The following is a 15,000-nucleotide window of genomic DNA, read 5'->3' as shown; positions in this document are numbered from 1 at the left end:
GCTGCTCTAACGTCTCAAAAAAAAAAAACCTGTTCTGAAGCATCCACTGTTTATATCATATCTGGAATGTCCCTTTACGTCTAAGCATTCAAACATTTCGCGTGTACCTCTGTCCCAGATGCTTCTCAGACACCTAATACGTTGCTCTGAACTTTCCAGTGTGATCATGACGTCTCAGCTTCTCTTGTCAACGTCTCGAATTTCGTTTGAACGTTTTAAATGCTATTCCGACACCACAGATGCTGCCTGCATGTCTTAAATGCTATTCTAGTGTCTTAAATGCTGCATCAGCGGCTATTCCGACGTCGAAATTGCTGTCTCTAGTGCTGTTCCGCCTTTTCAAGGGCTGTTACGCCGTCATAAGTGCTGTTATAACGTCTCAAAAGCTGTTCCGCCGTCTCAAGTGCTGTTACGCCGTCTCAAGTGCTGTCCCGTCTTTTCAAGTGCCGTTCCGCCCTTTCAAGTGCCGTTCCGCCGTCATAAGTACGGTTCCGCCTATTTAATTGCCTGTTCCGCCCGTCTCAAGTGCTGTCATAACGTCTCAAATTTCTGTTCCGTCTTTTCAAATGTTGCCCCACCTTTTCAATGGCTGCTCCGACTCTTCACAGTTGCTGCTCCGGCTTTTCGAGTGCTGTTCCGACGTCGCGAGCAAGCGTCTGAGCCCACTCCTCATCTCCGCTCATCCCATCCCTGAGGAGTGTCTCCAGCCTCCGCGTCCGGGAACCGCCACGACCTTCAACCTTTCTACACAAAGCAGGACCTTCGTACTGTAGCCTCGTCCTAAAGCCTCCTCACCTCTCCTCCTCCCTCCCTCCCTCTCTCCCTCCCTCCCCCATCCTTCCCCTCACCCCTATCACCTCCCTCCCTTCCTCAATCCTCCATCATCCTCCTTCCTCCCCTATCCTCCTCCTTCCCTCCACCCTTCCCCATCCTCCATCTTCCCCCCCACCCTTTCCCTCCTCCCTCCTCCATCCTCCATCTTCCCCCCTACCTTTCCCCTCCTCCTCCCCCATCCTCCGTCCTTCCCCTATCCTCCCCCTCCTCCATTCTCCCCCTCCCCCTCCACACGCTCTCTTCTCAGTGAACGTAGATATATATACTCTCTGGCGCTCTCATCTCTGGATCTTTTTTTGTGGTTCATTTTTTCATCTTCCTTTTTTCTTTCTTTCTTTCTTTTATCCGGTGGTTGGTCTTTTCTTCCCTTTTTTATCCGGTCGTTTACCTTCTCTTCCTTTCTTTTTTATTTTATTTTATGTAATCTTTTTTTATCCCTTTTGGTTCGGAGATCGTTTATTAAATCAGGACAAAAAAAAATGCTGTTGATTAAATGAATGGATATTTTTGTTTGTTTGTTTGTTCACCTTTTCTGACACTGGATAATACTACGGTTATAAATGCCTGTGTTTGTGTGTATATATCTATCTATCTATCTATCTGCGCTATAGGGCATATATATATATATATATGTGTGTGTGTGTGTGTGTGTGTTTGTGTGTGTGTGTCTATATCTGTATCTATCTATCTATCTATCTATCTATTTATCTATCTATATCTATCTATCTATCTATCTATCTATCTATCTATCTATATATATATATATATATATATATATATATATATATATATATATATATACATACGCACATGCATACACACACTTGTGTGTCTGTGTTAATGTCTCCAAACCCTCAGCATATTAGCAAACTAAAAAAATAATAATAATTAAAACCATTTCACAGGCGACTCTTCACAGGGAAACTTTTGTAATTGCACCTTCCTCGCTCTCCTTCCTTCCCTCCCCGCTCCTCTTCCCCTTCACCCCCTTACCCCCTCTCTTAAACGAGGCTGATCAGACATCCCTCGTTAACCCCGGTTGTTCAAGGCGCCCTTGTACTTCCGCTGAAGTCATCAACACCCCCAGCCACCTACACTTACTCCCTTGCTACCAACGCGCACGTCTTGTGTGTAGAATGTTTACTTTTAGAAGTGTGAAGGTATACTTAAGAAAAAAGGGGGAAGGTGTTGCTTTTACAAGTGACAAGGTGTATTTTTAGATGTGGGGAGGTCCACGATACAGATTTTGTTGCCTTTTATCGAGTAGGAAGATCTTAGGCTAGAGTTTTAATCATTTTGTTTGAAAGCTCCTTATTTTAACCATTTAAATACAGATATCATACTGTCTTCATGATTCTTGTGTTTCCTTTGTAGTTAAAGCACACTACACGTTCCTTCTCACACTGAAATGAACAAAGAAAATTGTATGAATGACCTGAATGCTCTGAAACACTCACAAAGTGAAGAATAACCACAGATGAGGAAAAGAGATAGGCAAGACCCCCTAAAAGAATCCTCGGTCTAGAAAGGAATAAAAAAAGAGAAAAAAAAAGTGAAATCAGATCTTGCTTGATTAGCGAACTTTAAAATATTTGAACTCTTATCTTCCCTGAGTGAAGCCTTTTATAAGGTTATTCCAGTTAATAGATATCGCAAATGTGGTTCTAATCTACAGTAATAGCAGATCGAGCATGTAAAGGATGTTATTAAGATCATTTTGAAACGAATATAATGATTGTGTTTAAGATTTCAAACGAGTTTCCTTTTAGTTATTTTTTATCACTAAAAAAAACAGGATGGTATATTAACCAGTTTAAAATATCTTGTTCTGTTTCTATATAAGAGTGTATGTATGAGTATGTCTGTTTACTTGGTGATTTTTCTAAATAAATCTTATGATCTTGCTAACCCTAGTCATACTAGGTTTAGCATACTAGACTTATTTCATATTCAGTATTCAATTCAGCTACTTTTATTACATCAATGAAAGATGCCATAAAATCGGTAGTTTTTTCTCTCTCTGTCCTAAAGGAGCAATTTACCTGGACGTAAAATCTTTTCGCATTAAAAGTCTGTACACGTACTTCTGGCCTAAAAAAAATAAGAAAATGAGAGAAAAATGTGCCTTTATTGCGTCATTTGAGAACTCTCTCTCTCTCTCTCTCTCTCTCTCTCTCTCTCTCTCTCTCTCTCTCTCTCTCTTGCATTCTCTCTCTCTCTCTTTCTATCTATCTATATATCTATCTATCTATATATCTCTCTCTCTTTCTCTCTCTCTCTCTCTCTCTCTCCCTCTCTCCTCTCTCCTCATTTCTCTCTCTCCCTCTCTCTCTCTCTCTCTCTCTCTCTCTCTCTCTCTCTCTCTCTCTCTCTCTCTCTCTCTCTCTCTCTCTCTCTTTCTCTTTCTCCCTCCCTCCCTCCCTCTCCCTCCCTCCCTCTGTCCCTCCAAACCTCTCCCTCCCTCTTTCTCTCGCTAGCTTCACCTTTACCCCCAAAAAAAAAAAAAAAAAAAAAAAAAGTTTCACAAGAATCTTTTTTCCTCTCCCTTTAACCAGCTTCTAGTCAAGGGCGATTTCTTCGGTCATTTAATCAGGCATGAAGAGGTTAAGTACATCTAAGTTTAATTTTCTGTTTCATTTTATTTTTCTTCAATTTGTTCTTCCTCCTTCTGGTAGTATTTTCTTCTTTTATACTTTATTTTTTTTTGCTTCTTCCTCTACTCTTACTCTATCTCCATTTCCTCTTCTTCTTCTTCTTCTTCTTTTTCATCATCATCCTCATCATCATCATCCTACTCCTACTCTTTTCTCTTCCTTTTTTCTTTTTCTTCTTCTTGCTTTTCCTCCTCCTTCTCCTCCTCTTAACTTTTCTTTTTTCTCTTCTTCCTATTCGTATTTTTCTTCCACTTTTTTTTCTTCCTCCTACTGCTCCTCCCTCATATCAACTTCCTCCTCCTCCTCTTGTTATTTTTTTTCCTTACTTCTCATTTCATATCCTTAACCTTCTTTTCTTCTTTTCCTTTATCTTATATATCTTCATTTTTCTCCTCTTCCCTCTTGTCCACCTTTGCATCCTCCTCGTCTTCCCCATCGTCTTCCTCCTCTCCCCTCTCCTTCTCCTCTTCTCTCTCCTTCTCCTCATATTCCCCTTCCTCCACTTCCTGCAGCTACTCCTCCTCTTCCTCTTTCTCCTCCTCCTCCTCCTTTTCTTCCTCAACTTTCTCCTTCTCCATCCTTTACTTTCTTTTTCTCCTCCTCCTTCTACTACCTTATCTTAGTCTATGTCTTAGTCTCTATCTCCATTTTTCCCCCTACGTAAAATAATTAAATCTGATCATTGTCTCTCTCTCCCTACTTTCACTCGTCACTTGATGAATTTGAAGACTCCGAGAATATTCACAGATGATCGTATTAAATGCGGGGTCGGTATCCGTTTTACAGCGATTATTTTTCAGATCGGTTAGTGAGGTTAAAAGTCTACGGATACATAACTCCACTTTTCATTACTCCTACTCGTAGCCGGCGTGGCAGATGAGTAGATATGTCGTGATCAGATTTTCAACACCATATGCGCCCAAGAAAAACTGCAGCCCTAGTATGCCTAAAACCACGAAGCAAAACAGCAGCACTGCAAGAGGCACGGAAACCAGGTGCAGACGACACCACCTGCGCAGAACATGATTAGAAAATGAGAATCCACCTTGCAATTTCAAGAATAAAAGTGATGAGTAAGTAGTTTAGAGACTCAGAAATGCAGCACAGATAAATGCGCATAAGGGGATTTAGTGCGCGGGGTGGTAAATAATTACCGCGAAAGTGAGGATGCGCGCCTGGGGAAAGCCCGCCAGAGACACCTGGAACAGAGAGAGGGCAGGCTGGGGTTCGCCAAGGCAACACGCTGTCGCCTTTTGTGTTTTTACCTATTTTTCTGAACTTTTGTGACGGACTCCCATCGACAGTGGGTTATAACAGCGACCTGTGGCTAAATATAAGAAGGTAAAGATAATTATATTGGTTCGTGCATATGTACGCTGTCACTCTCTTAGTAAAACACCAGAACTCACTCATTTATTTCTTTGTCCGATTTTACCTTTTGTTCCTTGTGTTTATTTTTAATAAATTCAAGTGCTGTATAAGAGAAGCATTTAGAGCTACACCTAATGTAAGATTCGGCAGTAATGGCCCCTAACACTGTGTTTTCTCATGGTGAACAAGGTGATTCTAAATCGAGTTGATTATTGATTGTTACCCTTGTTCACGAGTACATGCACGCGCGCACGCACCCACACATACACATGCTCTCGCTCTCGCTCTCTTCCGCTCTCTCTCGCTCTCGCTCTCTTCCGCTCTCTCTCGCTCTCGCTCTCTTCCGCTCTCTCTCGCTCTCGCTCTCTTCCGCTCTCTCTCGCTCTCGCTCTCTTCCGCTCTCTCTCGCTCTCGTTCACTCACTCTCTCTCTCGTTCACTCACTCTCTCTCTCGTTCACTCACTCTCTCTCTCGTTCACTCACTCTCTCTCTCGTTCACTCACTCTCTCTCTCGTTCACTCACTCACTCTCTCTCGTTCACTCGCTCTCGCTCTTTCGCACACGCAAGGCGTCACCAGAAAAGACACTAAAGGTAAATTGTCCATGTTATGACCCTTGATCAGTGTTTGGGTTTTCTGTTGGATTCTCTCAGTTATTAGATTCCCTCTTGGCCATTTATCTTGAACTAAATCGGACCACAGTGCTACCGCATATGAAAGATAGAAAACTCGGAAAAACATATTAACCTTGGCGGATAAGCCCTTAGAGTTAGAACAACTTAAGAGGCTGTGATATACATTTAACTGAGCTAACCGCGACAGCTTGTTCTTGGTGGCAGCGGTGCTCAGATGGTGATTAATGATAATATCCATGTGCCAGTGATTTTTTAAAGTGTTATCGTCCGACGGACTCGCGCCGGCCAAAAGGGAGTCAAACATTGAGACTTTTATTTAACATTTCCGATCTTTTCTGGTGCTTGTGCTTCTCATTTACCAAGGTGTGTTTTTATGTATTTCTGTGTATTTATTTTGCTTTAATATTTTCTCATTTTATGTTCTTGTATTTTATCGATTTTTGGTGATGGTTGTGGTAAGTCTTTAACTTTTAAAGGTGCAGGTGTTGCAACAGCATTGTGCAAAGTGTTTTACTGTGTAGTGATATTTACAGTGTCTAGTGCTCCATCCAGTGCAACCCCAGTGTGAACAGACACTGAACATAAGACGGTTTTGTGTAGTAAGTGACACATTGTTTAAAATGGTTCGCCCGAGGAAAGTTGGCCCTGATGCAGCTCAATCCGCACCGGCCACGGAAGGTGATGAGCGGCAGGAAGTCTCACGTGTGGAAGGGTTACTTGACACTGAGCTTAGTGTTTATGATGAACTGGCAGGCCAAATTTCGACCCTTAAGGCACAGACTAGTGAGTGGGAAGAGAGGTATGCTTTAAGTGAAGTAAAGGCAAAAGAGGACAGGAGGAAAAGTGACGAAATTATTAAAGTGTTAGAAACTAAGTTGGAAGAAGAACGTAAGAAAAACGAAGAAACTCTAAAGCTCCTAATGGAAAAGAACCGTATCCTCGAAATACAGTGCAAACACGATCACCGGCTTCGGGACGAAGCACTTCGCCAGATGGAAGAGCAGAGTGCCCAGAGGGAAGCAGCCGTTGAAAGAGACCGCGCAGCACTTCTTGAAGCCAGGACTGCTCTCGCCATCCAAGCAGAACAGGACAGAGCTGTTGTGGCAGAGGCAAACCGTTCCCTGAGAGAGGCTCTTCGGTCTATTACCCCAAGTTTAACCCCTGTATCAACCCCACGGCAGACACCTGTTCCAAGTGAGCGAACAAAGTTCACAAACCTGCAGTGTGGGCCTTCTTCACCTCATCGTATCGAGCCTGCGGGGCAGTCGACTAGGGTTGCTGTCTACATGGAGAAGGAGCCAATTCCAAAGTTTTCAGGCGACACTCCAGCATTCCAACCACTTCGACGTAATCAAGAAATAGAGAGGTGGATTCGCCAAATTGAGAACTTATCCAATCCACCAAATGATAACACTTTTATAAGAAATCTTGTAGAGGACCTGCAGGTCTGATAATCAACAGCCCCATCTTTGACAGCATCACAATATGGGGGGATTTTAAGTCAAAACAGACAGAAGTTTCTACGACAGAAGTTTCGGGGAACCTGCTCTGCCAGTGACTATTTTCGGCTACTCCATGAACGACGACTGGTTAGTGGTCAAGCTCCTCTGGATTTCTATATTGCACTAGAGGGTGCCGTTTATCAGGGCGTTCGAGATTACCCTGAAGCAATTGGAGAGCCAGACGAACTAATCAGGCGGTTATTTTTGCAAGGTCTTCCAGGCTGGCTGAGGGAGATGTGTGCCATGTCAGAGGATGCCCCACTAAAGCAATTAGTGGACGTAACCCAGCGGGTGTGGAACGCAAGGATGGGCGTCCGTGCAGAGGAAGAAGGACCGGCTCGTCTTTTCCCCTCATCTGCAAGATCTGGAAGCAAGGTAGCTGGAATAGAAGAGGGGGGGCCAGATGGTTATTCCAGACCTCTTGGGTTGTCACCACGCCGACCATCTCGACGCATAGATCAGTTCACGAGGCCAGCTTCACGAACGTGTTGGGCGTGCCGTCGGGAAGGGCACTTCAGGAGAGAATGTCCCTTTCTCAACATCCCGAGCAGAACGGGACCTGCTGCATCGGGAGAAGAACAGTACCTTAGGAGGCAGGGTTCCAGAGTGCAGTTCCACGAGCAGCAACCAGGTGACTCGACACAAATGGCCTAGCGGACGACCTACCGTGATGCTAAATATAGAGGGGAAACTGTTGCAGGCATTTATTGACACTGGGAGCCAGGTAACTTTAATTAAGAAAGAAGCAGTTGCACACCTTTCACCACGCAAATCTTTTATCGCACATCGAGGTCTAAGAGGAGTTGCAGGAAAAGAACTTCCTGTGATTGAAGAATTGGATGTTGAGGTTCGGTTAATATCTGGTAAGAGGCTAATCCACAGGGTTATTGTTGTTGATGCTGTATCATTTCCAGGTGATCTTCTAGTTGGTGTGGATTTGCTGCGCAGAGTACATTATAAGATCATACATGATGCTGATACTCAGGATGCTTATCTTCATCTTGATAATGAAGTTTACCCTTTGCAGTATGAGAAAGGTGAATCTCTGGGAATTGTATCATTTTTGCAATCAACAGCACGACCTCCTGATTTACGTTTGGCTCCATGTTGCAAGACGGTTTGTCCAGCCCACACTGGTATGTATGTAACTTGCAGCATATCACCTTGTTTCAGTGGGAAGTCCGTTTTGATAAGTAGTTGCACTACTGCGCTTGATATACCTCGAACTTTAGTGATACCTCAAAGGGACAGATGTTCCGTGTTTGTGGTGAATTTAACAGCTAAACCGGTAACACTTCGAAACGGGTCTCACTTTTGTGTAGCAGAGGAAGTAGATGTCTTTAATGCTGTTGAAACTAAAGATGACCTATTTTCAGAAAGAGCAGCAGCTGTTGATTTGGACAGTCATAAGGAGGTACCAGATTTTGATTGGGAAGAGGATGAGTTTGACAAGGAGCATGGTCTTCAGTTGGCAGATGATTCTCAGGTAGATGATCTGTTCTGTGTGTTGCCTGGTAGTGATACTGTGGGGAGAATTGATGCTGCTTTAGAAGCAAGTGCCATCGCTGAATCGGCACTAATTGAAGCAGATAGTGAGGAAATAGTTGCTGGACCATCTCTTGGTCATCTTAACTCAAAGAAACGGGAACAATTAAAAGAAGTATTTGCAAAGTTCCCTTCTCTCTTCTCAGGAGATAAAACTCAAGTAGGTTTGGTACCTGGCGTGACACATAAGATCGTGACAGGTGATGCAAGCCCACTATGCACCAGGCAGTGGCGTATGCCAGAGTCGGCGAAAGAGAAAATCCGAAAGGAGTGTGATGACATGCTGAAGGCTGGTATCATTGAGCCATCAACATCTCCTTGGCTTTCGCCTGTTGTGTTAGTTAAAAAGAAAGATGGTAGTTTACGCTTTTGTGTAGATTACAGGAATCTTAATTCTGTAACAGTAGCTGATACATATCCTCTCCCGAGGATTGACGAACTTGTAGATGAGCTCAGGGACACTCAGGTCTTTTCACTTCTCGACAGCCGTTCTGCATATTGGTCAGTGGCCGTAGAACCTTCTGATAAACCCAAAACTGCTTTCAGTGATGGTTACCGTCTGTTTCAATTTCGTAGGATGCCGTTTGGGCTTTCTACAGCACCAACAACGTTCCAACGCACCATGAATGTAGTACTTTCCCCAGTTTTAGGTAGGCACACTCTTGCTTATCTGGATGATGTTGTAGTTTATAGCCCTGACTTCAACTCTCACCTCATACAGCTTGAGGAAACGCTTAAAATTCTAAATGATGCTGGTTTTAAGCTCAACCTGGCAAAGTGCGAGTTTGCTGTGCAGGAATTTCGATTCCTTGGCTTTAAGGTAACCCCTGAAGGTATTTTGCCAGACCCTGAGAAGGTGCGTAGCATTGTAGATATGACACCTCCACGAAATGCAAAAGGTGTGCGCCGCTTTCTCGGTGCTACAGGGTTCTTTAGAAAACATATACCTAAGTATGCTGCTATAGCAGCACCATTAACACAATTAACTAGAAAGGATCAGTCATTTAGGTGGGGTACACTTGAACAAGAAGCCTTTCAGTCCTTAAAAGATAAGTTGGCTTCTGCCCCTATATTGCAGAAACCTCGCTTTAATGACCCCTTTGAGGTGCACACAGATGCTTCACAATTGGCTATTGGCGCATGCTTAATGCAGAGGGATGCTCATGGCAACCCTTCTGCAGTTGCATACTTCTCACGAAAACTCCGTGGGGCAGAAACACGTTACTCTGCAACAGATGCCGAAGCTCTGGCCGTTGTAGAAGGAGTCCGGGCATTTGATCCTTATATCTATGGTAGGCAGTTTACTGTGTACACTGATCACCGTCCATTAGTATATGTTTTTACCAGAAAGACCAAAAGCGCTCGAATGTCACGTTGGGCTTATGAGCTATCTCATTATCAATTCCAAATCACTTATAAGCAGGGAGTGCAACACAAAGTGCCAGACATGTCATCTCGTTCCGTAGGGCAAATTGATCTTGCTGATGTTGATCCCACTGCTATGCGGGAAGAGCAACTCAAGGACTCATTACTTCTGGAGATCATTGAATATTTGGAGGAAAGGAGCTTGCCCAAAAGGAAGTTACCTTTGGCTCTTGATGAATTCTCTTTACAGAACGGTGTTCTCTATCACATTCGTGAGTTGCCTGGGCATGTAGTACATCAGTTGGTAGTCCCTCGGTCATTACGTGCAGCTGCATTGAAGCTTGCACATGATAGTGCATTCGCCTCTCATCCTGGTGTATTTCGGACCTATCAGAAGTTAAGAGATTTATTTTATTTTCCGAACATGTTGCGTGATGTTAAGAGCTATGTCGCTTCGTGTGCAACATGCCAGCGAAGGAAAGGTACTCCACACAGAGCTCCTTTAGCTGCTGCATCAGAGGTGTCAGCTCCCTTCGAAAAGGTGTCAGCTGATCTTGTAGACTGTGGCCTGTCGACTGCTGGGTATAGGTATATTCTTGTTCTCATTGACCATCTGACACGATTCTTGCAGTTGATTCCAGTTCCGTCTAAGGAGGCCGAGGTTGTTGCAGAGGCTTTACATTAACGACTTTTTGACAATTTTTGGGCCATCACGGCTCCTGCAGACAGATGGTGGTTGTGAGTTTACAAACAGGTTGTTTACCCAGGTCTGTAGTATTGTCAAAACTAAGACTCACCTGACCATTGCCTGTCACCCACAGGCTAATGGGATGGTGGAGAGGTCAAATAAGGTTGTCAAAGAGGCATTAGCAACTCTAACTGAGCGACATCCATTAGAGTGGCATCAGTATGTCCCTCAGGTTCGATTAGCATTGAACAGTGCTTTCCATCGCTCGGTAGGTGATCAGCCACTTTATCTTCTCATGGGTCATCACGGTCATTTCCCTGTAGGTCTCTCTAATGACGTAACATTTGCAACAGATGCTGCAAAGGAGTTTCATGATTCTTTGCAGGAAGCGCGTTACATTGCAATCGAAACGTCGCGTCGGGCTCGGGAAACATGGGCTAGAAATTACAATAAACGAGGTAGAAAAGCTCCTGAAATGGTTGTGGGTTCACTGATACTTTTCAGAAATTTTCGCAGGCTTACTGGTCCTCGTAGAACTTTAGGTTCCCGCTGGGATGGGCCAGCTCGCATAATGAAGCGTGTTGGGCCTGTAACTTACATCACTCAGGATGTAGAACCACCTTACAAAGAACGTAGATTACATGTTAATCAGATAAAACCTTTCAGGACACTTGATGAACTAGCGTTCGTGAGTCCACCCGACCCACAGTCTGACCCATCTGTTGACTGTCAGCAGCTAAATCATGAGGAGGATGCTGATATAGATCCTCGGGAAGTACTGCTTCTATCCTCTGTACGCCCTTGCTGAAATGCAGTACATAAAGATCTCCTGTATATCTTTTGTATATATGTATATTGTTTTTTTTATTTTATTTTATGTTTGTAATTTCATATTTACTTTTATGTTTGTAATTTCATATTTATTTTATGTTTGTAATTTCATATTTACTTTTATGTTCGTAATCTCCTTTTCATTTTACTGTTACTTTACATAACTTTTACCTTTTAAGTTGTGCACCTTTAATTTAATGTATTTTAATCTGTAAGTCCTTAGTTTTAAGTTGATATTAATTTTGTAAACAATTTTCTTTTAGTTATTGGTTCTGATCGGTTTTATGTTTAATTTTAATTTAGCATTTTACCGATTTTATGTTCCTTTTTATGTTTTGTTCCTTTTACTTTATTTATTATTTTACGAGTTCTGGTAGTTTTACTTCGAGGGCCGGCTCAGTATACACAGCCTTTATAATTACTGCCTTTCGATATCCACAGGTCCTGCCGCTGCGAGGGAGCCGATGACAGCGGCCCCAGCCATGTATTTTGGATGTTCTGTGACTGTCTTCCACAGATTGTCTGGTCACAGGTTTCCCCATTCCTGCCGTTTAGATGAAACAGGGACGGATTGTAGCGGTATGAGCGAGTGGACGAGGTGGACGGAACGGAACCTCGGTTGTTGCTGCTAGATGTCCCGGACATGGGAGTGTGAATGGTCGGCTCGTCGCTGTGATTCCCGATGATGGCTTCGTATTTTCTGCGCCAGATCGCCACGGACATGGGCGGGCCCGGAGCGGAACCTAGGGATACCATCCAGGACTCGAGGCGAGTGGAGGCGACACCCCGACATTCACTCCCGGGCCATGGGAGGGGTTGTCGTGATCAGATTTTCAACACCATATGCGCCCAAGAAAAACTGCAGCCCTAGTATGCCTAAAACCACGAAGCAAAACAGCAGCACTGCAAGAGGCACGGAAACCAGGTGTAGACGACACCACCTGCGCAGAACATGATTAGAAAATGAGAATCCACCTTGCAATTTCAAGAATAAAAGTGATGAGTAAGTAGTTTAGAGACTCAGAAATGCAGCACAGATAAATGCGCATAAGGGGATTTAGTGCGCGGGGTGGTAAATAATTACCGCGAAAGTGAGGATGCGCGCCTGGGGAAAGCCCGCCAGAGACACCTGGAACAGAGAGAGGGCAGGCTGGGGTTCGCCAAGGCAACACGCTGTCGCCTTTGTGTTTTTACCTATTTTTCTGAACTTTTGTGACGGACTCCCATCGACAGTGGGTTATAACAGCGACCTGTGGCTAAATATAAGAAGGTAAAGATAATTATATTGGTTCGTGCATATGTACGCTGTCACTCTCTTAGTAAAACACCAGAACTCACTCATTTATTTCTTTGTCCGATTTTACCTTTTGTTCCTTGTGTTTATTTTTAATAAATTCAAGTGCTGTATAAGAGAAGCATTTAGAGCTACACCTAATGTAAGATTCGGCAGTAATGGCCCCTAACACTTTTGTTTCTCATGGTGAACAAGGTGATTCTAAATCGAGTTGATTATTGATTGTTACCCTTGTTCACGAGTACATGCACGCGCGCACGCACCCACACATACACATGCTCTCGCTCTCGCTCTCTTCCGCTCTCTCTCGCTCTCGCTCTCTTCCGCTCTCTCTCGCTCTCGCTCTCTTCCGCTCTCTCTCGCTCTCGCTCTCTTCTGCTCTCTCTCGCTCTCGCTCTCTTCCGCCCTCTCTCGCTCTCGCTCTCTTCCGCTCTCTCTCGCTCTCGCTCTCTTCCGCTCTCTCTCGCTCTCGCTCTCTTCCGCTCTCTCTCTCTCTCGTTCACTCACTCTCTCTCTCGTTCACTCACTCACTCTCTCTCGTTCACTCACTCACTCTCTCTCGTTCACTCACTCACTCTCTCTCGTTCACTCACTCTCGCTCTTTCGCACACGCAAGGCGTCACCAGAAAAGACACTAAAGGTAAATTGTCCATGTTATGACCCTTGATCAGTGTTTGGGTTTTCTGTTGGATTCTCTCAGTTATTAGATTCCCTCTTGGCCATTTATCTTGAACTAAATCGGACCACAGTGCTACCGCATATGAAAGATAGAAAACTCGGAAAAACATATTAACCTTGGCGGATAAGCCCTTAGAGTTAGAACAACTTAAGAGGCTGTGATATACATTTAACTGAGCTAACCGCGACAGATAAACGACTGTAATTGTTCCTTTCTGTAATTGATATAGTACTTATCATAATAATGTTATAGCCTCAAATTGAAATGTAATACCATTATATGTTATAACCATGCATCAAATGTACCACAGCTTGCCCACGCCTGTGCAGTTAGCCAGGATGGTAAATAAAGGACTAAACTAAACTAAACCTACTCGTTATGATTGTTACTATATATCTGTCAGGCTACTGCACTCCTAGCGCCCAAGAAAGGCCAGTTGGTGTAGATGACCTTAACTATACCATTTAATGAAGTTTAGGTACTCCAGGAAGTGTAACATGGTGAGAAGATATAACGATTATTTTATAACTCTAATTTCTATCATTAATAACTTTAGGGGTCTTGTATCGTTAGGGCCTCTCTGCCCTAGGAATCAAAACATAAAGCATCTGAGCAAAGAGTGAAGACAGACATTAATGCATTTAATTTTTCCTTGTAGCTGTAAACCCATTTCGTTTCATCTTCACATGCTATAGCTAACTTACCCCCTATTTTTTTTAAGTATATGATATTCTATACCTTATTCAACGAAGCTCAGCACTTTTTCCGTTTGCACACCTAAGGTTTTATATATATAAAGAGAAAACACGTATACACACCTCCTGCTATTGTACTCTTTGGGAACAGGTATATAAATAACCTGGAAAGAACCCAAGAAGGCATTCGAGTTTGGGAAGTTTTCTCGCACCTTTGTTTGCATAGAAAAGGAGTCGTGTTGGACTATTGTGAGATACCCTCCCTTTGAGGTAAAAGAAGCAAATAAAAACAAATATTTGTTAATGACTATGTATCATAGTATATTCCACCCTTTGATTTTATTTTTCTTATGTTATTTCTCTTTCTTTCTTTCTGTCTCTTTTTTTTATTTCTAAATACTTGATGTATACATACCTTTTAATCTTATATGTCATTTTTGATGTGTTTACTAACAAATCGCTCATTTTTTTATGCATATTTATGATCACTGACCGATGATGCATACATTAACCCAGTAATGACAGTTGATAGTTAATGCATATTTATGTATAGATAACCATATATACCCAGCGATGAATTACACTAGAGTTCAAGCTTTACTTTAACATTAAACACTGGAATGATATCAACTCATCTATAGTAAGCCTTAACTATATAGCATTAACCATATGGAAAGTCTTAAATATAGTAAGCCGGAAAAAAACCTTAAATATAGAAAGCCTTAACTATAGTAAGCCTGAAACACATGGTAAGCCTTAACTATAGTAAGCCTGAACTATATAGAAAGCCTTAACTTATAGCCTTAACTATAATATAGAAAATCTTAACTTATAGCCATAACTATAGTATAGAAAGTCTTAACTTACAGGCATAACTATAGTAACAGCCTTTACACGCCGTGGAATTC

At 42.9% G+C, this 15,000-nt stretch overlaps 1 protein-coding gene across 1 annotated transcript; it reads left to right on the top strand.

Annotated features, from left to right (window-relative positions):
• Positions 1-10,735: 10,735 nt before the first annotated feature.
• LOC119580553 lies at positions 10,736-11,401 on the top strand. Its single transcript, XM_037928669.1, has one exon. The coding sequence runs from the start codon at positions 10,736-10,738 to the stop codon at positions 11,399-11,401; it is 666 nt and encodes a 221-aa protein (XP_037784597.1).
• The last annotated feature ends 3,599 nt before the right edge of the window (positions 11,402-15,000 follow it).

The sequence above is a fragment of the Penaeus monodon genome, chromosome 14 (assembly GCF_015228065.2).
Source record: "Penaeus monodon isolate SGIC_2016 chromosome 14, NSTDA_Pmon_1, whole genome shotgun sequence".
Taxonomy (NCBI): domain Eukaryota; kingdom Metazoa; phylum Arthropoda; class Malacostraca; order Decapoda; family Penaeidae; genus Penaeus; species Penaeus monodon.
Note: the sequence above shows the minus strand (reverse complement) of the source record. Positions and strands in the feature narration are given on the sequence as shown.

Bases quoted from the DNA above. Each gene is read 5' to 3' on its own strand.
- LOC119580553 (XM_037928669.1), top strand. From the start codon at position 10,736: ATGGTGGAGAGGTCAAATAAGGTTGTCAAAGAGGCATTAGCAACTCTA.